Raw genomic sequence first — 27639 nt, 5'->3', positions numbered from 1 at the left:
TATGGCCAATCTTCCCACGCAGCTGAAACAAATGAGGAGCTGATGAGCTGAAGGTTTGGGAAGGGAAGAGACACAGTCTCCAACCTGGGCTCTCTGGAGGACAAGAGTGCTGCACGTCCACTTCCATGAGAATATAAGGATTTGGAGATACTTACCTTTGGGAAATACTCACCTTTGGATATATGCACCTGTGGAAATACGTGAGAGACATTTGGAAGGACTTTTTTGCTGGGTTGGCCACTAGCTGCAACGTGGACTACAGTAAGGCTGGGGAAAAGTTATCTGAGCGAGTGAAATTTGATTTTGGATGTGGAAGAGACATCCCTGAACTGTTAACCCTTAAAGCCACAAAAACAGAATTTTTTTATATTTTTTAATTTTCCCAAACCTATAATAAAATCACTTGTTTGTTTAACCTGCTCCTTCCTACTTGCAGGCAATCCCCTAAAGCTGTTGTAGCCTCTCGTGAGCATCACAGTGTGTATGTGTGTATATACAGTAAAAGTCAGTAAATTAAATATTTTGAATTTTTATTTCAGTAATTGCATTCAAAAGGTGTAACTTGTACATTATATTTATTCATTGCACACAGACCAATGCATTCAAATGTTTATTTCATTTAATTTTGATGATTTGAAGTGGCAACAAATAAAATCCAAAATTCCGTGTGTCATAAAATTAAATATCTTCTAATACAAAAAGGATTTTTAGAAATGTTGTCCACTAAATTTAGCATTACAATACTCAATACCGTTTGGAGCTCCTTTTGCCTCAATTACTGCATTAATGCGGCGTGGCATGGAGTCGATGAGTTTCTGGCACTGCTCAGGTGTTATGAGCCCCAGGTTGCTCTGATAGTGGCCAACTCTTCTGCGTTGTTGGGTCTGGCATTCTGCATCTTCCTTTTCACAATACCCCACAGATTTTCTATGGGGCTAAGGTCAGGGAGTTAGCTGGCCAATTTAAACATACATGGTCAAGTAAACCAGGCACGGGTAGATTTTGCGCTGTGTGCAGCGCTAAAATCTGTTGAACCTGAAATCTCATACTCCATAGAGCAGATTCAGCAGCAGGAAGCATGAAGTGCTCTAAAACTTGCTGGTAGGCGGCTGCGTTGACCCTGGATCTCAGGAAACCCAGTGGACAGACACCAGCAGATACACTTGGCACCCCCAAACCATCACTGATAGTGGAAACTTTACACTAGACTTCAGGCAACGTGGATCCTGTGCCTCTCCTGTCTTCCTCCAGACTCTGGACTTACTCGATTTCCAAAGGAAATGCAAAATTTACTTTAGATCCAGAAAACATGACTTTAGACCACTCAGCAATAGTCCAGCTCTCTTTTTCCTTAGCCCAGGTGAGGGCACCGCTGTTTCTTGGTCAACAGTACACCGTATGCAGCAGTTAGAAACCCATGTCTTTCAAGCGTCTCTTGGTGGTGGATCTTGAAGCCCTGACTCAGCAGCTGTCACTCCTTGTGAATCTCCCCCACATTTTTGAATGGGTTTTTTCACAATCTTGACTAGGGCGCGGTGATCTATCGCTTGTACCTTTTTCTGACACATTTTTCCTTCCCTTTGCCTCTCTATTAATGTGTTTGACACAGAGCTCTAAACAACCAGCCTCTTCTCAATAACCTTTTGTGTCTTTCCCTCCTTGTGCAATGTGTCGATGGTATTGTACAGGACAGCTGTCAAATCTGAGAAGTCTTCCCCATGTTTGTGTAGGCTTCAGGGCAGACTGAGAGACCATTTAAAGCCCTTTGCAGGTGTTTTGAGTTAATCAGCTGATTAGTTTGTGGCACCAGGTGCCTTCAAATTGTAACCCTTACACAATATTCTAATTTTGACACACGGAATTTTTAGTTTTCATTTGTTGCCACTTCAAATCATCAAATTTAAATGAAATAAACATTTGAATGCATCAGTCTGTGTGCAATAATAAATATAATTACGTTACCTTTTGAATGCAGTTACTGAAATAAATCAAGTTTTTCAAAATATTCTAATTTACTACTTTTACTGTATGTGTGTGTGTGTGTGTGTGTGTGTGTGTGTGTATGTGTGTGTATGTATGTGTGTGTATGTGTGTGTGTGTGTGTGTATGTGTGTGTGTGTATGTGTGTGTGTGTGTGTGTGTGTGTGTGTGTGTGTGTGTGTGTGTGTGTGTGTGTGTGTGTGTGTGTGTGTGTGTGTGTGTGTGTGTGTGTGTGTGTGTGTGTGTGTATCTAAACATCCTCTTATATTTCCTCCTCTCAGGACGTCCTGGTCATGGTTCTGGACCCACCCCAACATGGCTGCCTGACCCGTCTCCATGGCGACCGGGCGCTGAGCCAATTCAAGATGGAGGAGTTGTCACGGGAACAGGTGCAGTACGTCCATGACGGGTCGCTGGGGAAATGGGACAGGATGCTGCTACAGGTCAACGATGGACACAGCTACCAGAACATTCTACTGCAGATCAGCATCACTCAGAAGGTAGGAGGGGTAGAGGGAGGGAGGGAGGGACTTAGATTGTATGTTTTTTGCATGACTTTGTCAGGTCATGTCATGTTGAATGTTTTTTCACGTAAGTAAATGCAAATACTCTGATCTTTTATCATAAGCTGTTAGGTAGACAGATAAAGGACAGACACACTGAGGCAAAAGACAGGTATCTTGGGCCCCGTTCAGACCCTGCTACCCTCCATTGTGTTCATCTCCACTCTCAGACCATGTCCCCTACGGGCATGTCTAGTCTGTCTAACCCCCCCCCCCTTGTACAAACTCTGTCAGTCACCCACACATACACACACTCTGACAGTCACCCACCACATACACACACTATGTCAGTCACCCACACACCTACACACACTCTGTCAGTCACCCACGCATACACACACTCTGTCAGTCACCCACACATACACAAACTCTGTCAGTCACCCACACATACACAAATTATGTCAGTCACCCAAACCTAGACACACTCTGTCAGTCACCCACACATACACTCACTCTGTCATTCACCCACACATACACACACTCTGCCAGTCACCCACACATACACACACTCTGACACTCACCCACACATACACACACTCTGTCATTCACCCACACATACACACACTCTGCCAGTCACCCACACATACACACACTCTGTCAGTCACCCACACATACACACACTCTGACAGTCACCCACACATACACACACTCTGTCAGTCACCCACACCTACACACACTCTGACATTCACCCACACATACACACACTCTGTCAGTCACCCACGCATACACACACTCTGTCAGTCACCCACACATACACACACTCTGTCAGTCACCCACGCATACACACACTCTGTCAGTCACCCACACATACACACACTCTGTCAGTCACCCACACATACACACACTCTGTCAGTCACCCACACATACACCCACTCTGTCAGTCACCCACACATACACACACTCTGACAGTCACCCACACATACACACACTCTGACGGTCACCCACACATACACAGACTCTGCCAGTCACCCACACATACACACACTCTGACAGTCACCCACGCATACACACACTCTGACAGTCACCCACACATACACACACTCTGTCAGTCACCCACACATACACACACTATGTCAGTCACCCACACATACACACACTCTGTCAGTCACCCACCCACACATACACACACTCTGTCAGTCACCCACACATACACACACTCTGCCAGTCACCCACACATACACAAACTCTGACAGTCACCCACGCATACACACACTCTGTCAGTCACCTACGCATACACACACTCTGTTCAGTCACCCACACATACACACACTCTGTCATTCACCCACACATACACACACTCTGTCAGTCACCCACACATACACACACTCTGTCAGTCACCCCACACATACCTCACTCTTTCAGTCACCCACACATACACACACTCTGCCAGTCACCCACACATACACAAACTCTGACAGTCACCCACGCATACACACACTCTGTCAGTCACCCAAGCAAACACACACTCTGTCAGTCACCCACACATACACACACTCTGTCATTCACCCACACATACACACACTCTGCCAGTCACCCACACATACAAACACTCTGTCAGTCACCCACGCATACACACACTCTGTCAGTCACCCACACATACACACACTCTGTCAGTCACCCACACATACACACACTCTGTCAGTCACCCACACCTACACACACTCTGTCAGTCACCCACACATACACCACTCTGTCAGTCACCCACACATACACACTCTGTCAGTCACCCACACATACACACACTCTGTCATTCACCCACAAATACACACACTCTGCCAGTCACCCACACATACACACACTCTGTCAGTCACCCACGCATACACACACTCTGTCAGTCACCCACACATACACACACTCTGTCAGTCACCCACACATACACACACTCTGTCAGTCACCCACACCTACACACACTCTGTCAGTCACCCACACATACACACACTCTGTCAGTCAACCACACATACACTCACTCTGTCATTCACCCACACATACACACACTCTGACAGTCACCCACACATACACACACTCTGTCGTTCACCCACACATACACACACACTCACCACATTGTAGTCAACCACACATACACTACTCTGTCAGTCACCCACACATACACACACTCTGACAGTCACCACACATACACACACTCTGTGTCAGTCACCCACGCATACACACAATCTGTCAGTCACCCACACATACACACCACTCTGTCATTCACCCACACATACACACACTCTAGGTCACCCACGCATACACACACTCTGTCAGTCACCCACACATACTCACACTCTGACGTCCACCCACACATACACACACTCTGTCATTCACCCACACATACACACACTCTGTCATTCACCCACACATACACACACTCTGTCAGTCACCCACGATACACACAATCTGTCAGTCACCCACACATACACACACTCTGTCAGTCACCCACGCATACACACACTCTGTCAGTCACCCACACATACACACACTCTGACAGTCACCCACACATACACACACTCTGTCAGTCACCCACACATACACCCACTCTGTCAGTCACCCACACATACACACACTCTGACAGTCACCCACACATACACACACCTCTGACGGTCACCCACACATACACAGACTCTGCCAGTCACCCACACATACACACACTCTGACAGTCACCCACGCATACACACACTCTGACAGTCACCCACACATACACACACTCTGTCAGTCACCCACACATACACACACTATGTCAGTCACCCACACATACACACACTCTGTCAGTCACCCACCCACACACACACACTCTGTCAGTCACCCACACATACACAAACTCTGTCAGTCACCCACACATACACAAATTCTGTCAGTCACCCACACATACACACAACTCTGACAGTCACCCACCATACACACACTCTGACAGTCACCCACACATACACACACTCTGTCAGTCACCCACACAACACACACTCTGTCAGTCACCCACACATACACACACACTCTGTCAGTCACCCACACACACTCTCTGTCATTCACCCCACACATACACACACTCTGCCAGTCACCCACACCTACACACACTCTGCCAATCACCCACACATACAGAAACACCTGTCAGTCACTTACACTACACACCTCTGTCAGTCACCCACACATATACACACCTCTGTCCAAGTCACCCACACATACACACACTCTGTCAGTCACCCCACACATACACACTCTGTCAGTCACCCCACACCTACACACACTCTGTCAGTCACCCACACATACACCCACTCTGTCTATCACCCACACATACACACTCTGTCAGTCTTACCCACACATACACACACTCTGTCAGTCACCCACGCATACACACACTCTGTCAGTCACCCACACATACACACACTCTGTCATTCACCCACACATACACACACTCTGGACAGTCACCACACATACACACACACTTGTCAAGTCACACCACATACACACACTCTGGGACAGTCACCCACGCATACACACACTCTGTCAGTCACCCACACTACACCCACTCTGTCAGTCACCCACACATACACACACTCTGACAGTCACCCACACATACACACACTCTGTCGGTCACCCACACATACACAACTCTGCCGTCACCTACGCAACACACACACTCTGACAGTCACCCACACATACACACACTCTGTCAGTCACCCACACACATACACACACTCTGTCAGTCACCCACACATACACACACTCTGTCAGTCACCCCACATACACACACTCTGTCAGTCACCCACCACACATACACACACTCTGTCAGTCACCCACACATACACAAACTCTGTCAGTCACCCACACATACACAAACTCTGTCAGTCACCCACACATACACACACTCTGACAGTCACCCACACATACACACACTCTGACAGTCACCCACACATACACACACTCTGACGGTCACCCACACATACACACACTCTGACAGTCACCCACGCATACACACACTCTGACAGTCACCCACACATACACACACTCTGTCAGTCACCCACACATACACACACTCTGTCAGTCACCCACACATACACACTCTGCAGTCACCCACCCACACATACACACACTCTGTCAGTCACCCACACATACACACACTCTGCCAGTCACCCACACATACACAAACTCTGACAGTCACCCACGCATACACACACTCTGTCAGTCACCCACGCATACACACACTCTGTCAGTCACCCACACATACACACACTCTGTCATTCACCCACACATACACACACTCTGCCAGTCACCCACACATACAAACACTCTGTCAGTCACCCACGCATACACACACTCTGTCAGTCACCCACACATACACACACTCTGTCAGTCACCCACACATACACACACTCTGTCAGTCACCCACACCTACACACACTCTGTCAGTCACCCACACATACATCACTCTGTCAGTCACCCACACATACACACTCTGTCAGTCACCCACACATACACACACTCTGTCATTCACCCACAAATACACACACTCTGCCAGTCACCCACACATACACACACTCTGTCAGTCACCCACGCATACACACACTCTGTCAGTCACCCACACATACACACACTCTGTCAGTCACCCACACATACACACACTCTGTCAGTCACCCACACCTACACACACTCTGTCAGTCACCCACACATACACACACTCTGTCAGTCAACCACACATACACTCACTCTGTCATTCACCCACACATACACACACTCTGACAGTCACCCACACATACACACACTCTGACGGTCACCCACACATACACACACTCTGTCAGTCAACCACACATACACTCACTCTGTCATTCACCCACACATACACACACTCTGACAGTCACCCACACATACACACACTCTGTCAGTCACCCACGCATACACACAATCTGTCAGTCACCCACACATACACACACTCTGTCATTCACCCACACATACACACACTCTGTCAGTCACCCACGCATACACACACTCTGTCAGTCACCCACACATACACTCAATCTGTCATTCACCCACACATACACACACTCTGACAGTCACCCACACATACACACACTCTGTCAGTCACCCACACATACACACACTCTGACAGTCACCCACGCATACACACACTCTGTCAGTCACCCACACATACACCCACTCTGTCAGTCACCCACACATACACACACTCTGACAGTCACCCACACATACACACACTCTGACGGTCACCCACACATACACAGACTCTGCCAGTCACCCACACATACACACACTCTGACAGTCACCCATGCATACACACACTCTGACAGTCACCCACACATACACACACTCTGTCAGTCACCCACACATACACACACTCTGTCAGTTACCCACACATACACAAACTCTGTCAGTCATCCACACATACACAAATTCTGTCAGTCACCCACACATACACACACTCTGACATTCACCCACACATACACACACTCTGCCAGTCACCCACACATACACACACTCTGTAAGTCACCCAAACCTAGACACACTCTGTCAGTCAACCACACATACACACACTCTGCCAGTCACCCACACATACACACACTCTGACACTCACCCACACATACACACACTCTGACAGTCACCCACACATACACACACATCTGTCAGTCACTCCCACATACACACACTCTGTCAGTCACCTACACATACACACACTCTGTCAGTCACCCACGCATACACACACTCTGTCAGTCACCCACACATACACACACTCTGTCAGTCATCCACACATACACACACTCTGTCAGTCACCCACACATACACCCACTCTGTCAGTCACCCACATACACAGACTCTGCCAGTCACCCACACATACACACACACTCTGTCAGTCACCCACGCATACACACACTCTGACAGTCACCCACACATACACACACTCTGTCAGTCACCCACACATACACACACTATGTCAGTCACCCACACATACACACACTCTGTCAGTCACCCACCCACACATACACACACTCTGTCAGTCACCCACACATACACAAACTCTGTCAGTCACCCACACATACACAAATTCTGTCAGTCACCCACACATACACACACTCTGACAGTCACCCACACATACACACACTCTATCAGTCACCCACACCAACACACACTCTGTCAGTCACCCACACATACACACACTCTGTCAGTCACCCACACATACACTCACTCTGTCATTCACCCACACATACACACACTCTGCCAGTCACCCACACATACACAAACTCTGACAGTCACCCACGCATACACACATTCTGACAGTCACCCACACATACACACACTCTGTCTGTCACCCAAGCATACACACACTCTGTCAGTCACCCACGCATACACACACTCTGTCAGTCACCCAAGCAAACACACACTCTGTCAGTCACCCACACATACACACACTCTGTCATTCACCCACACATACACACACTCTGCCAGTCACCCACACATACAAACACTCTGTCAGTCACCCACGTACACACACTCTGTCAGTCACCCACACATACACACACTCTGTCAGTCACCCACACATACACACACTCTGTCAGTCACCCACACCTACACACACTCTATCAGTCACCCACACATACACACACTCTGTCAGTCAACCACACATACACTCACTCTGTCATTCACCCACACATACACACACTCTGCCAGTCACCCACACATACACACACTCTGTCATTCACCCACACATACACACACTCTGTCAGTCACCCACGCATACACACACTCTGTCAGTCACCCACACATACACTCAATCTGTCATTCACCCACACATACACACACTCTGACAGTCACCCACACATACACACACTCTGTCAGTCACCCACACATACACACACTCTGACAGTCACCCACGCATACACACACTCTGTCAGTCACCCACACATACACCCACTCTGTCAGTCACCCACACATACACACACTCTGACAGTCACCCACACATACACACACTCTGACGGTCACCCACACATACACAGACTCTGCCAGTCACCCACACATACACACACTCTGACAGTCACCCATGCATACACACACTCTGACAGTCACCCACACATACACACACTCTGTCAGTCACCCACACATACACACACTCTGTCAGTTACCCACACATACACAAACTCTGTCAGTCATCCACACATACACAAATTCTGTCAGTCACCCACACATACACACACTCTGACATTCACCCACACATACACACACTCTGCCAGTCACCCACACATACACACACTCTGTAAGTCACCCAAACCTAGACACACTCTGTCAGTCAACCACACATACACACACTCTGCCAGTCACCCACACATACACACACTCTGACACTCACCCACACATACACACACTCTGACAGTCACCCACACATACACACACTCTGTCAGTCACTCACACATACACACACTCTGTCAGTCACCCACACATACACACACTCTGTCAGTCACCCACGCATACACACACTCTGTCAGTCACCCACACATACACACACTCTGTCAGTCATCCACACATACACACACTCTGTCAGTCACCCACACATACACCCACTCTGTCAGTCACCCACACATACACAGACTCTGCCAGTCACCCACACATACACACACTCTGACAGTCACCCACGCATACACACACTCTGACAGTCACCCACACATACACACACTCTGTCAGTCACCCACACATACACACACTATGTCAGTCACCCACACATACACACACTCTGTCAGTCACCCACCCACACATACACACACTCTGTCAGTCACCCACACATACACAAACTCTGTCAGTCACCCACACATACACAAATTCTGTCAGTCACCCACACATACACACACTCTGACAGTCACCCACACATACACACACTCTATCAGTCACCCACACCAACACACACTCTGTCAGTCACCCACACATACACACACTCTGTCAGTCACCCACACATACACTCACTCTGTCATTCACCCACACATACACACACTCTGCCAGTCACCCACACATACACAAACTCTGACAGTCACCCACGCATACACACATTCTGACAGTCACCCACACATACACACACTCTGTCTGTCACCCAAGCATACACACACTCTGTCAGTCACCCACGCATACACACACTCTGTCAGTCACCCAAGCAAACACACACTCTGTCAGTCACCCACACATACACACACTCTGTCATTCACCCACACATACACACACTCTGCCAGTCACCCACACATACAAACACTCTGTCAGTCACCCACGCATACACACACTCTGTCAGTCACCCACACATACACACACTCTGTCAGTCACCCACACATACACACACTCTGTCAGTCACCCACACCTACACACACTCTATCAGTCACCCACACATACACACACTCTGTCAGTCAACCACACATACACTCACTCTGTCATTCACCCACACATACACACACTCTGCCAGTCACCCACACATACACACACACTCTGACGGGTCACCCACGCATACACACACTCTGTCAGTCACCCACACATACACACACTCTGTCAGTCACCCACACATACACACACTCTGTCAGTCACCCACACATACACACACTCTGTCAGTCACCCACACATACACACACTCTGTCAGTCACCCACACCTACACACACTCTATCAGTCACCCACACATACACACACTCTGTCAGTCAACCACACATACACTCACTCTGTCATTCACCCACACATACACACACTCTGACAGTCACCCACACATACACACACTCTGACGGTCACCCACACATACACACAATCTGTCAGTCAACCACACATACACTCACTCTGTCATTCACCCACACATACACACACTCTGACAGTCACCCACACATACACACACTCTGTCAGTCACCCACGCATACACACACTCTGTCAGTCACCCACACATACACACACTCTGTCATTCACCCACACATACACACATCTGTCAGTCACCCACGCATACACACACTCTGTCAGTCACCCACACATACACTCACTCTGTCATTCACCCACACATACACACACTCTGACGTCACCCACACATACACACACTCTGACGGTCACCCACACATACACACACTCTGTCAGTCACCCACACATACACACTCTGTCAGTCACCCACACATACACACACTCTGTCAGTCACCCACACATACACACACTCTGTCAGTCACCCACACATACACACACTCTGTCAGTCACCCACACATACACACACTCTGTCAGTTACCCACACATACACAAACTCTGTCAGTCATCCACACATACACAAATTCTGTCAGTCACCCACACATACACACACTCTGACAGTCACCCACACATACACACACTCTGTCAGTCACCCACAACAACACACACTCTGTCAGTCACCCACACATACACACACTCTGTCAGTCACCCACACATACACTCACTCTGTCATTCACCCACACATACACACACTCTGCCAGTCACCCACACATACACACACTCTGTCAGTCACCCAAACCTAGACACACTCTTTCAGTCACCCACACATACACACACTCTGTTAGTCAACCACACATACACTCACTCTGTCATTCACCCACACATACACACACTCTGCCAGTCACCCACACATACACACACTCTGACACTCACCCACACATACACACACTCTGTCAGTCACCCAAGCAAACACACACTCTGTCAGTCACTCACACATACACACACTCTGTCAGTCACCCACACATACACACATTCTGACAGTCACCCACACATACACACACTCTGTCAGTCACCCACACATACACACACTCTGTCAGTCACCCACACATACACTCACTCTTTCATTCACCCACGCATAAACACACTCTGTCATTCACCCACGCATACACACACTCTGACATTCACCCACACATACACACACTTTGTCAGTCACCCACACATACACACACTCTGTCAGTCACCCACACATACACACACTCTGTCAGTCACCCACTCATACACACACTCTGTCAGTCACCCACACATACACACACTCTGTCAGTTACCCACACATACACAAACTCTGTCAGTCATCCACACATACACAAATTCTGTCAGTCACCCACACATACACACACTCTGACAGTCACCCACACATACACACACTCTGTCAGTCACCCACAACAACACACACTCTGTCAGTCACCCACACATACACACACTCTGTCAGTCACCCACACATACACACACTCTGTCAGTCAACCACACATACACTCACTCTGTCATTCACCCACACATACACACACTCTGACAGTCACCCACACATACACACACTCTGTCAGTCACCCACGCATACACACACTCTGTCAGTCACCCACACATACACACACTCTGTCATTTACCCACACATACACACACTCTGTCAGTCACCCACGCATACACACACTCTGTCAGTCACCCACACATACACTCACTCTGTCATTCACCCACACATACACACACTCTGACAGTCACCCACACATACACACACTCTGACGGTCACCCACACATACACACACTCTGTCAGTCACCCACACATACACACTCTGTCAGTCACCCACACATACACACACTCTGTCAGTCACCCACACATACACACACTCTGTCAGTCACCCACACATACACACACTCTGTCAGTCACCCACACATACACACACTCTGTCAGTTACCCACACATACACAAACTCTGTCAGTCATCCACACATACACAAATTCTGTCAGTCACCCACACATACACACACATCTGACAGTCACCCACACATACACACACTCTGTCAGTCACCCACAACAACACACACTCTGTCAGTCACCCACACATACACACACTCTGTCAGTCACCCACACATACACTCACTCTGTCATTCACCCACACATACACACACTCTGCCAGTCACCCACACATACACACACTCTGTCAGTCACCCAAACCTAGACACACTCTGTCAGTCACCCACACATACACACACTCTGTTAGTCAACCACACATACACTCACTCTGTCATTCACCCACACATACACACACTCTGCCAGTCACCCACACATACACACACTCTGACACTCACCCACACATACACACATTCTGACAGTCACCCACACATACACACACTCTGTCTGTCACCCACACATACACACACTCTGTCAGTTACCCACACATACACACATTCTGACAGTCACCCACACATACACACACTCTGTCTGTCACCCATGCATACACACACTCTGTCAGTCACCCACGCATACACACACTCTGTCAGTCACCCAAGCAAACACACACTCTGTCAGTCACCCACACATACACACACTCTGTCATTCACCCACACATACACACACTCTGCCAGTCACCCACACATACACACACTCTGTCAGTCACCCACACATACACACACTCTGTCAGTCACCCACACATACACTCACTCTTTCATTCACCCACGCATAAACACACTCTGTCATTCACCCACACATACACACACTCTGACATTCACCCACACATACACACACTTTGTCAGTCACCCACACTTACACACACTGTCAGTCACCCACACATACACACACTCTGTCAGTCACCCACACATACACACACTCTGTCAGTCACCCACACATACACACACTCTGTCAGTTACCCACACATACACAAACTCTGTCAGTCATCCACACATACACAAATTCTGTCAGTCACCCACACATACACACACTCTGACAGTCACCCACACATACACACACTCTGTCAGTCACCCACAACAACACACACTCTGTCAGTCACCCACACATACACACACTCTGTCAGTCACCCACACATACACTCACTCTGTCATTCACCCACACATACACACACTCTGTCAGTCACCCAGACATACACACACTCTGTCAGTCACCAACACATACACACACTCTGACTCACACACACACATATACACACTCTGTCATTCACCCACACATACACACACTCTGTCAGTCACCCACACATACACACACTCTGTCAGTCACCCACACATACACACACTCTGACTCACACACACACATATACACACGCACACACTTTTCAGACAGCCCATTGTGCTGATAATGTGTCGCTGATACAAAGCTGCATATTAACCGAGAGCAGACAGGTCATGTCACACATTCCCCTCCTCTCCTACTCTTCTCTGCTCCTCCTCTCCTCTCCTACTCTTCTCTGCTCCTCCTCTCCTCTCCTCCTCTTCTCTGCTCCTCCTCTCCTCTCCTCCTCTTCTCTGCTCCTCCTCTCCTCTCCTACTCTTCTCTGCTCCTCCTCTCCTCTCCTACTCTTCTCTGCTCCTCCTCTCCTCTCCTACTCTTCTCTGCTCCTCCTCTCCTCTCCTCCTCTTCTCTGCTCCTCCTCTCCTCTCCTCCTCTTCTCTGCTCCTCCTATCCTCTCCTCCCCTCCTCTCCTCCTCTTCTCTGCTCCTCCTCTCCTCTCCTCCTCTCCTCTCCTCCTCTTCTCTGCTCCTCCCCTCCTCTCCTCCTCTTCTCTGCTCCTCCTCTCCTCTCCTACTCTTCTCTGCTCCTCCTCTCCTCTCCTCCTCTTCTCTGCTCCTCCTCTCCTCTCCTCCTCTTCTCTGCTCCTCCTCTCCTCTCTTCCTCTTCTCTGCTCCTCCTCTCCTCTCTTCCTCTTTTCTGCTCCTCCTATCCTCTCCTCCCCTCCTCTCCTCCTCTTCTCTGCTCCTCCTCCTCTCCTCCTCTTCTCTGCTCCCCCCTCCTCTCCTCTCCTCCTCTTCTCTGCTCCCCCTCCTCTCCTCCTTTTCTCTGCTCCTCCTCTCCTCTCCTCTCCTCTCCACCTCTTCTCTGCTCCCCCCCTCTCCTCCTCTTCTCTGCTCCCCCTCTCCTCTCCTCCTCTTCTCTCCTCCTCTCCTCTCCACCTCTTCTCTGCTCCCCCTCTACTCTCCTCCTCTTCTCTGCTCCTCCCCTCCTCTCCTCCCCTCCTCTCCTCCTCTTCTCTGCTCCTTTCCTCTCCTCTTCTTCTCTCCTCCTCTCCTCTTCTCCTTCACTCTGTAAATCAATATCACTCCTTCCGTCCCTTCCTCCCTCACATCCCGACGTCCTGCAGCATCAAGGACCCCACACACCCCAGCCACAAGCTGTTCACTCCCTTTCCGTCGGGCAGATGGTATCAGAGAATGAGGTCTGATACCAACAGGCTCAGAGACAGTTTCTATCTACAATCCATCAGAATGCTGAACACTTGAACTGGATTGACCACCTGCTCTGATTCTCCGCACCTTAGCAAGCATGCACTAACTCACACACCCACACAGACATACACTAATCCACACACACATACACGCAGACACACACACACACATATAGTGAACATTAATGCTACACACACATCAGAACTGCTGCTACCAGACTCTTATCATGAATGCTAAATGCTGCTCAGTTTAAACAAAACACGTATAAAAAGTGGATGATAATTTCTTCTTTCCTGTATTATACTGATGCTAAAAGGGTTATTCTATTCTCCTGAGCCATTTACTTTATGTTCGTCTGGTCAAAAGTAGTGCACCATATAGGGAATATGGTGCCATTTGGGACGTAACCATGGATCATGTTGTGAGCTTGAGAGTAACTAGTCTTTAATGAACCAGTGATGGATGGCTGTAGTCCTCAGATGGCTGGAGAGTAACTAGTCTTTAATGAACCAGTGATGGATGGCTGTAGTCCTCAGAAGGCCGAAGAGTAACTAGTCTTTAATGAACCAGTGATGGATGGCTGTAGTCCTCAGATGGCTGGAGAGTAACTAGTCTTTAATGAACCAGTGATGGATGGCTGTAGTCCTCAGAAGGCTGGAGATTATTTAGACTTTAATGTAAGAAAATGATCCATGGCTTTCAGTTTAGAGACATACCTTTGAGTGTTTTGTTCCCTGGCAGTGCTGAGGAATTATGGGATTTGATTGGACACAAAGGACTAATGGAGTTTTCCTTGTGTTGTGGGTTACCTGGGATAGGATAAAGTAATCCTTCTACCCCCTTAAATGTAAATGTAAATGTAAATGGTTTCAATGGAGGATAGTTAGCACAAATAACTGTACATTATGGTTACAGTAAGGTAACAGTATGGTTACAGTATGGTTACAGTAAGGTTACAGTAAGGTCACAGTATGGTTACAGCATGGTTACAGTATGGTTACAGTATGGTTACAGTAAGGTTACAGTAAGGTTACAGTATGGTTACAGCATGGTTACAGTATGGTTACAGTAGGGTTACAGTATGGTTACAGTAAGGTTACAGTATGGTTACAGTATGGTCACAGCATGGTTACAGTATGGTTACAGTAAGGTTACAGTATGGTTACAGTATGGTTACAGCATGGTTACAGTATGGTTACAGTAGGGTTACAGTATGGTTACAGTAAGGTTACAGTATGGTTACAGTATGGTCACAGCATGGTTACAGTATGGTTACAGTAAGGTTACAGTATGGTTACAGTATGGTTACAGTAAGGTTACAGTATGGTTACAGTACGGTTACAGTACGGTTACAGTACGGTTACAGTATGGTTACAGTAAGGTTACAGTATGGTTACAGTAAGGTTACAGTATGGGCACGGTATGGTTACGGTAAGGTTACAGTATGGTTACAGTAAGGTTACAGTATGGTTACAGTAAGGTTACAGTAAGGTAACAGTATGGTTACAGTATGGTTACAGTATGGTTACAGTATGGGTACAGTAAGGTTACAGTAAGGTTACAGTAAGGTTACAGTATGGTTACAGTGCGGTTACAGTAAGGTTACAGTAAGGTTACAGTATGGTTACAGTATGGTCACAGTATGGTTACAGTACGGTTACAGTAAGGTTACAGTATGGTTACAGTATGGTTACAGTAAGGTTACAGTAAGGTTACAGTATGGTTACAGTACGGTTACAGTATGGGTACAGTAAGGTTACAGTAAGGTAACAGTATGGTTACAGTAAGGTTACAGCACGGTTACAGTACGGTTACAGTAAGGTTACAGTAAGGTTACAGTATGGTTACAGTATGGTTACAGTATGGTTACAGTACGGTTACAGTATGGGTACAGTAAGGTTACAGTAAGGTTACAGTATGGTCACAGTGTGGTTACAGTAAGGTTACAGTATGGTTACAGTAAGGTTACAGTATGGTTACAGTAAGGTTACAGTAAGGTTACAGTATGGTTACAGTATGGTCACAGTATGGTTACAGTATGGTTACAGTAAGGTTACAGTATGGTTACAGTACGGTTACAGTATGGGTACAGTAAGGTTACAGTAAGGTTACAGTAAGGTTACAGTATGGTTACAGTGTGGTTACAGTATGGTTACAGTATGGTTACAGTATGGTTACAGTAAGGTTACAGTATGGTTACAGTACGGTTACAGTAAGGTTACAGTATGGTTACAGTAAGGTTACAGTAAGGTTACAGTAAGGTTACAGTATGGTTACAGCATGGTTACAGTATGGTTACAGTAGGGTTACAGTATGGTTACAGTAAGGTTACAGTAAGGTTACAGTATGGTTACAGCATGGTTACAGTATGGTTACAGTAGGGTTACAGTAGGGTTACAGTATGGTTACAGTATGGTTACAGTATGGTTACAGCATGGTTACAGTATGGTTACAGTATGGTTACAGTATGGTTACAGCATGGTTACAGTATGGTTACAGTAGGGTTACAGTATGGTTACAGTAAGGTTACAGTATGGTTACAGTATGGTCACAGCATGGTTACAGTATGGTTACAGTATGGTTACAGTAAGGTTACAGTATGGTTACAGTATGGTTACAGTATGGTTACAGTACGGTTACAGTACGGTTACAGTACGGTTACAGTATGGTTACAGTAAGGTTACAGTATGGTTACAGTAAGGTTACAGTATGGGCACGGTATGGTTACGGTAAGGTTACAGTATGGTTACAGTAAGGTTACAGTATGGTTACAGTAAGGTTACAGTAAGGTAACAGTATGGTTACAGTATGGTTACAGTATGGGTACAGTAAGGTTACAGTAAGGTTACAGTAAGGTTACAGTATGGTTACAGTATGGTTACAGTAAGGTTACAGTAAGGTTACAGTATGGTTACAGTATGGTCACAGTATGGTCACAGTATGGTTACAGTACGGTTACAGTAAGGTTACAGTATGGTTACAGTATGGTTACAGTAAGGTTACAGTAAGGTTACAGTATGGTTACAGTACGGTTACAGTATGGGTACAGTAAGGTTACAGTAAGGTAACAGTATGGTTACAGTAAGGTTACAGCACGGTTACAGTACGGTTACAGTAAGGTTACAGTAAGGTTACAGTATGGTTACAGTATGGTTACAGTGATGGTTACAGTACGGTTACAGTATGGGTACAGTAAGGTTACAGTAAGGTTACAGTATGGTCACAGTGTGGTTACAGTAAGGTTACAGTATGGTTACAGTAAGGTTACAGTATGGTTACAGTATGGTTACAGTAAGGTTACAGTATGGTTACAGTATGGTCACAGTAAGGTAACAGTATGGTTACAGTAAGGTTACAGTATGGTTACAGTACGGTTACAGTATGGGTACAGTAAGGTTACAGTAAGGTTACAGTAAGGTTACAGTGTGGTTACAGTGTGGTTACAGTATGGTTACAGTATGGTTACAGTATGGTTACAGTAAGGTTACAGTATGGTTACAGTACGGTTACAGTAAGGTTACAGTATGGTTACAGTATGGTTACAGTAAGGTTACAGTATGGTTACAGTACGGTTACAGTACGGGTACAGTAAGGTTACAGTAAGGTAACAGTATGGTTACAGTATGGTTACAGTAAGGTTACAGTACGGTTACAGTACGGTTACAGTATGGTTACAGTATGGTTACAGTATGGTTACAGTACGGTTACAGTATGGGTACAGTAAGGTTACAGTAAGGTTACAGTAAGGTTAGTGTGGTTACAGTAAGGTTACAGTATGGTTACAGTAAGGTTACAGTAAGGTTACAGTATGGTTACAGTAAGGTTACAGTATGGTTACAGCATGGTTACAGCATGGTTACAGTATGGTTACAGTGGGGTTACAGTGGGGTTACAGTATGGTTACAGTATGGTTACAGTATGGTTACAGTATGGTTACAGTAAGGTTACAGTATGGTTACAGTATGGTTACAGTGGGGTTACAGTAAGGTTACAGTATGGTTACAGTATGGTTACAGTATGGTTACAGCATGGTTACAGCATGGTTACAGTATGGTTACAGTGGGGTTACAGTGGGGTTACAGTGGGGTTACAGTATGGTTACAGTAAGGTTACAGTATGGTTACAGTATGGTTACAGTGGGGTCACAGTAAGGTTACAGTAAGGTTACAGTATGGTTACAGTATGGTTACAGTATGGTTACAGTATGGTTACAGTATGGTTACAGTACGGTTACAGTACGGTTACAGTATGGGTACAGTAAGGTTACAGTAAGGTTACAGTAAGGTTACAGTATGGTTACAGTGTGGTTACAGTATGGTTACAGTATGGTTACAGTAAGGTTACAGTATGGTTACAGTACGGTTACAGTAAGGTTACAGTATGGTTACAGTATGGTTACAGTAAGGTTACAGTATGGTTACAGTACGGGTACAGTACGGGTACAGGAAGGTTACAGTAAGGTAACAGTATGGTTACAGTATGGTTACAGTAAGGTTACAGTATGGTTACAGTATGGTTACAGTACGGTTACAGTATGGGTACAGTAAGGTTACAGTAAGGTTACAGTAAGGTTACAGTAAGGTTACAGTAAGGTTACAGTAAGGTTACAGTATGGTTACAGTAAGGTTACAGTAAGGTTACAGTATGGTTACAGTAAGGTTACAGTATGGTTACAGTATGGTTACAGCATGGTTACAGTATGGTTACAGTGGGGTTACAGTGGGGTTACAGTATGGTTACAGTATGGTTACAGTATGGTTACAGTATGGTTACAGTATGGTTACAGTATGGTTACATTTACATTTTACATTTTAGTCATTTAGCAGACGCTCTTATCCAGAGCGACTTACAGTTAGTGAATACATATGTTATTTTTTTCATACTGGCCCCCGTGGGAATCGAACCCACAACCCTGGCGTTGCAAACGCCATCCTCTATCAACTGAGCTACATCCCTACCGCCATTCCTCCTCTACCCTGGACGACGCTGGGCCACTCTGCGCCGCATGAGTCTCCCGGTCGCGGCCGGCTGCGACAGAGCCTGGATTCGAACCAGGATCTAGTGGCACAGTTAGCACTGCGATGCAGTGCCTTAGACCACTGCGCCACTCAGGAGATTACAGTGGGGTTACAGTAAGGTTACAGTAAGGTTACAGCATGGTTACAGTATGGTTACAGTATGGTTACAGCATGGTTACAGTATGGTTACAGCGGGGTTACAGTGGGGTTACAGTATGGTTACAGTAAGGTTACAGTATGGTTACAGTATGGTTACAGTGGGGTCACAGCATGGTTACAGCATGGTTACAGCATGGTTACAGCATGGTTACAGCATGGTTACAGCATGGTTACAGTAGGGTTACAGTAGGGTTACAGTAGGGTTACAGTAGGGTTACAGTGGGGTTACAGTATGGTTACAGTGGGGTTACAGTAAGGTTACAGTATGGTTACAGCATGGTTACAGTATGGTTACAGTAAGGTTACAGTAAGGTTACAGTGGGGTTACAGTAAGGTTACAGTAAGGTTACAGTAGGGTTACAGTAGGGTTACAGTAAGGTTACAGTATGGTTACAGTATGGTTACAGTAAGGTTACAGTAGGGTTACAGTAGGGTTACAGTAAGGTTACAGTATGGTTACAGCAAGGTTACAGTAAGGTTACAGCATGGTTACAGTAAGGTTACAGTATGGTTACAGTATGGTTACAGTATGGTTACAGTAAGGTTACAGTAAGGTTACAGTAAGGTTACAGTATGGTTACAGTAAGGTTACAGTAAGGTAACAGTTAGGTTACAGCATGGTTACAGCATGGTTACAGTATGGTTACAGTAAGGTTACAGTATGGTTACAGTATGGTTAGTGTGGTTACAGTGGGGTTACAGTAAGGTTACAGTATGGTTACAGTAAGGTTACAGTAAGGTTACAGTATGGTTACAGTATGGTAACAGTAAGGTTACAGTAAGGTTACAGTGGGGTTACAGTAAGGTTACAGTATGGTTACATTATGGTTACAGTATGGTTACAGTATGGTTACAGTAAGGTTACAGTATGGTTACAGTAATGTTACAGTATGGTAATAGTATGGTTACAGTAAGGTTACAGTATGGTCACAGTAAGGTTACAGTATGGTTACAGTAAGGTTACAGTATGGTTACAGTATGGTTACAGTAAGGTTACAGTAAGGTTACAGTAAGGTTACAGCATCGTTACAGCATGGTTACAGTAAGGTCACAGTATGGTTACAGTAAGGTTACAGTATGGTTACAGTAAGGTTACAGTATGATTACAGTAAGGTTACAGTATGGTTACAGTAAGGTTACAGTATGGTTACAGTAAGGTTACAGTATGGTAATAGTATGGTTACAGTAAGGTTACAGTATGGTCCAGTAAGGTTGCTGTATGGTTACAGTAAGGTTACAGTATGGTTACAGTAAGGTTACAGTATGGTTACAGTATTTTTTCAGTAAGGTTACAGTAAGGTTACAGTAAGGTTACAGTATGGTTACAGTAAGGTTACAGTATGGTTACAGTAAGGGTACAGTAAGATTACAGTATGGTTACAGTATGGTTACAGTAAGGTTACAGTATGATTACAGTAAGGTTACAGTATGATTACAGTATGGTTACAGTATGGTTACAGTAAGATTACAGTATGGTTACAGTATGGTTACAGTATGGTAATAGTAAGGTTACAGTAAGGTTACAGTAGGGTTACAGTATGGTTACAGCATGGTTACAGCATGGTTACAGCATGGTTACAGCATGGTTACAGTATGGTTACAGTAAGGTTACAGTATGGTTACAGTATGGTTACAGTACGGTTACAGTATGGTTACAGTACGGTTACAGTATGGTTACAGTAAGGTTACAGTATGGTTACAGTACGGTTACAGTATGGGTACGGTATGGTTACGGTATGGTTACAGTATGGTTACAGTATGGTTACAGTAAGGTTACAGTAAGGTTACAGTAAGGTTACAGTAAGGTTACAGTATGGTTACAGTAAGGTTACAGTATGGTTACAGTAAGGTTACAGTATGGTTACAGTATGGTTACAGTATGGTTACAGTAAGGTAACAGTAAGGTAACAGTAAGGTAACAGTAAGGTTACAGTATGGTTACAGTAAGTTTACAGTAAGTTTACAGTATGGTTACAGTACGGTTACAGTACGGTTACAGTACGGTTACAGTACGGTTACAGTATGGTTACAGTATGGTTACAGTAAGGTTACAGTATGGTTACAGTACGGTTACCGTAAGGTTACCGTAAGGTTACAGTATGGTTACAGTACGGGTACAGTGGGGTTACAGTACGGGTACAGTATGGTTACAGTATGGTTAGTGTGGTTACAGTATGGTTACAGTATGGTTACAGTATGGTTACAGTATGGTTACAGTGTGGTTACAGTGTGGTTACAGTATGGTTACAGTATGGTTACAGCATGGTTACAGTATGGTTACATCATGTTACAGTGGGGTTACAGTGGGGTTACAGTAGGGTTACAGTATGGTTACAGTGGGGTTACAGTAAGGTTACAGTAAGGTTACAGTATGGTTACAGTATGGTTACAGTATGGTTACAGTATGGTTACAGTGGGGTTACAGTATGGTTACAGTATGGTTACAGTAAGGTTACAGTATGGTTACAGTATGGTTACAGTGGGGTTACAGTACGGTTACAGTAAGGTTACGGTATGGTTACGGTAAGGTTACGGTAAGGTTACGGTATGGTTACGGTATGGTTACGGTAAGGTTACGGTAAGGTTACGGTATGGTCACGGTATGGTTACGGTATGGTTACAGTATGGTGACAGTATGGTTACAGCATGGTTACAGCATGGTTACAGCATGGTTACAGTAAGGTCACAGTATGGTTACAGTATGGTTACAGTAAGGTTACAGTAAGGTTACAGTATGGTTACAGTGTGGTTACAGTATGGTTACAGTAAGGTCACAGTAAGGTCACAGTAAGGTCACAGTATGGTTACAGTAAGGTTACAGTATGGTTACAGTAAGGTTACAGTATGGTTACAGTACGGTTACAGTATGGGTACAGTAAGGTTACAGTAAGGTTACAGTAAGGTTACAGTAAGGTTACAGTGTGGTTACAGTGTGGTTACAGTGTGGTTACAGTATGGTTACAGTATGGTTACAGTAAGGTTACAGTATGGTTACAGTACGGTTACAGTAAGGTTACAGTATGGTTACAGTATGGTTACAGTATGGTTACAGTATGGGTACAGTACGGGTACAGTACGGGTACAGTAAGGTTACAGTAAGGTTACAGTACGGTTACAGTAAGGTTACAGTATGGTTACAGTAAGGTTACAGTACGGTTACAGTACGGTTACAGTATGGTTACAGTATGGTTACAGTATGGTTACAGTACGGTTACAGTATGGGTACAGTAAGGTTACAGTAAGGTTACAGTAAGGTTACAGTAAGGTTAGTGTGGTTACAGTAAGGTTACAGTATGGTTACAGTAAGGTTACAGTAAGGTTACAGTATGGTTACAGTAAGGTTACAGTATGGTTACAGCATGGTTACAGCATGGTTACAGCATGGTTACAGCATGGTTACAGTATGGTTACAGTAAGGTTACAGTATGGTTACAGTATGGTTACAGTATGGTTACAGTGGGGTTACAGTAAGGTTACAGTAAGGTTACAGCATGGTTACAGTATGGTTACAGTATGGTTACAGCATGGTTACAGCATGGTTACAGTATGGTTACAGTGGGGTTACAGTATGGTTACAGTATGGTTACAGTATGGTTACAGTATGGTTACAGTATGGTTACAGCATGGTTACAGCATGGTTACAGCGGGGTTACAGCGGGGTTACAGCGGGGTTACAGCGGGGTTACAGTGGGGTTACAGTAGGGTTACAGTGGGGTTACAGTGGGGTTACAGTGGGGTTACAGTGGGTTACAGTGGGGTTACAGTATGGTTACAGCATGGTTACAGCATGGTTACAGCATGGTTACAGCATGGTTACAGTAAGGTTACAGTAAGGTTACAGTAGGGTTACAGTAGGGTTACAGTAGGGTTACAGTAGGGTTACAGTAGGGTTACAGTAAGGTTACAGTAGGGTTACAGTAGGGTTACAGTAAGGTTACAGTAGGGTTACAGTAAGGTTACAGTATGGTTACAGCATGGTTACAGTAAGGTTACAGCATGGTTACAGTAAGGTTACAGTATGGTTACAGTATGGTTACAGTATGGTTACAGTAAGGTTACAGTAAGGTTACAGTATGGTTACAGTAAGGTTACAGTAAGGTAACAGTTAGGTTACAGCATGGTTACAGCATGGTTACAGTATGGTTACAGTAAGGTTACAGTATGGTTACAGTATGGTTAGTGTGGTTACAGTGGGGTTACAGTAAGGTTACAGTATGGTTACAGTAAGGTTACAGTAAGGTTACAGTATGGTTACAGTATGGTAACAGTAAGGTTACAGTAAGGTTACAGTATGGTTACATTATGGTTACAGTATGGTTACAGTATGGTTACAGTATGGTTACAGTAAGGTTACAGTATGGTTACAGTAATGTTACAGTATGGTAATAGTATGGTTACAGTAAGGTTACAGTATGGTCACAGTAAGGTTACAGTATGGTTACAGTAAGGTTACAGTATGGTTACAGTATGGTTACAGTAAGGTTACAGTAAGGTTACAGTAAGGTTACAGCATCGTTACAGCAAGGTCACAGTATGGTTACAGTAAGGTTACAGTATGGTTACAGTAAGGTTACAGTATGATCACAGTAAGGTTACAGTATGGTTACAGTAAGGTTACAGTATGGTTACAGTAAGGTTACAGTATGGTAATAGTATGGTTACAGTAAGGTTACAGTATGGTCACAGTAAGGTTACAGTATGGTTACAGTAAGGTTACAGTATGGTTACAGTAAGGTTACAGTATGGTTACAGTATTTGAAGGTTACAGTAAGGTTACAGTATGGTTACAGTAAGGTTACAGTATGGTTACAGTAAGGTTACAGTATGGTTACAGTAAGGTTACAGTATGGGTACAGTAAGGGTACAGTAAGATTACAGTATGGTTACAGTATGGTTACAGTAAGGTTACAGTATGATTACAGTAAGGTTACAGTATGATTACAGTATGGTTACAGTATGGTTACAGTAAGATTACAGTATGGTTACAGTATGGTTACAGTATGGTAATAGTATGGTTACAGTAAGGTTACAGTAAGGTTACAGCATGGTTACAGCATGGTTACAGCATGGTTACAGCATGGTTACAGCATGGTTACAGCATGGTTACAGTAAGGTTACAGTATGGTTACAGTATGGTTACAGTACGGTTACAGTATGGTTACAGTACGGTTACAGTATGGTTACAGTATGGTTACAGTATGGTTACAGTACGGTTACAGTATGGGTACAGTAAGGTTACAGTAAGGTTACAGTAAGGTTACAGTAAGGTTAGTGTGGTTACAGTAAGGTTACAGTATGGTTACAGTAAGGTTACAGTAAGGTTACAGTATGGTTACAGTAAGGTTACAGTATGGTTACAGTATGGTTACAGCATGGTTACAGTATGGTTACAGTGGGGTTACAGTGGGGTTACAGTATGGTTACAGTATGGTTACAGTAAGGTTACAGTATGGTTACAGTATGGTTACAGTATGGTTACAGTGGGGTTACAGTAAGGTTACAGTAAGGTTACAGTATGGTTACAGTATGGTTACAGCATGGTTACAGCATGGTTACAGTATGGTTACAGTGGGGTTACAGTGGGGTTACAGTATGGTTACAGTATGGTTACAGTATGGTTACAGCATGGTTACAGCATGGTTACAGCATGGTTACAGCATGGTTACGCGGGTTACAGCGGGGTTACAGTGGGGTTACAGTGGGGTTACAGTAGGGGTTACAGTGGGGTTACAGTGGGGTTACAGTGGGGTTACAGTGGGGTTACAGTGGGGTTACAGCATGGTTACAGCATGGTTACAGCATGGTTACAGTAAGGTTACAGTAAGGGTTACAGTAAGGGTTACAGTAGGGTTACAGTAGGGTTACAGTAGGGTTACAGTAGGGTTACAGTAAGGTTACAGTAGGGTTACAGTAGGGTTACAGTAGGGTTACAGTATGGTTACAGTATGGTTACAGTAAGGTTACAGTAAGGTAACAGTTAGGTTACAGCATGGTTACAGCATGGTTACAGTATGGTTACAGTAAGGTTACAGTATGGTTACAGTATGGTTAGTGTGGTTACAGTGGGGTTACAGTAAGGTTACAGTATGGTTACAGTAAGGTTACAGTAAGGTTACAGTATGGTTACAGTATGGTAACAGTAAGGTTACAGTAAGGTTACAGTATGGTTACAGTATGGTTACAGTATGGTTACAGTATGGTTACAGTAAGGTTACAGTATGGTTACAGTATGGTTACAGTATGGTAATAGTATGGTTACAGTAAGGTTACAGTATGGTCACAGTAAGGTTACAGTATGGTTACAGTAAGGTTACAGTATGGTTACAGTATGGTTACAGTAAGGTTACAGTAAGGTTACAGTAAGGTTACAGCATCGTTACAGCAAGGTCACAGTATGGTTACAGTAAGGTTACAGTATGGTTACAGTAAGGTTACAGTATGATCACAGTAAGGTTACAGTATGGTTACAGTAAGGTTACAGTATGGTTACAGTAAGGTTACAGTATGGTAATAGTATGGTTACAGTATGGTAATAGTATGGTTACAGTAAGGTTACAGTATGGTCACAGTAAGGTTACAGTATGGTTACAGTAAGGTTACAGTATGGTTACAGTAAGGTTACAGTATGGTTACAGTATTTTTTCAGTAAGGTTACAGTAAGGTTACAGTATGGTTACAGTAAGGTTACAGTATGGTTACAGTAAGGTTACAGTATGGTTACAGTAAGGTTACAGTATGGGTACAGTAAGGGTACAGTAAGATTACAGTATGGTTACAGTATGGTTACAGTAAGG

The 27639-nt window shown here is 45.1% G+C and overlaps 1 protein-coding gene across 1 annotated transcript in view; it reads left to right on the top strand.

Moving 5' to 3' along the window:
- Positions 1-27639, top strand: part of LOC121584279 (extracellular matrix organizing protein FRAS1-like) — a 272736-nt gene that overhangs the window by 85444 nt on the left and 159653 nt on the right. The window contains exon 22 of the mRNA XM_045225959.1: positions 2262-2480. Within this exon, the coding sequence (XP_045081894.1) occupies positions 2262-2480 (219 nt within the window). The remainder of the gene's footprint in view (positions 1-2261; positions 2481-27639) is intronic.

This window comes from Coregonus clupeaformis, chromosome 16, assembly GCF_020615455.1.
Source record: "Coregonus clupeaformis isolate EN_2021a chromosome 16, ASM2061545v1, whole genome shotgun sequence".
Classification (NCBI taxonomy): Eukaryota; Metazoa; Chordata; class Actinopteri; order Salmoniformes; family Salmonidae; genus Coregonus; species Coregonus clupeaformis.
This window is presented reverse-complemented; position numbering and strand designations above follow the sequence as displayed.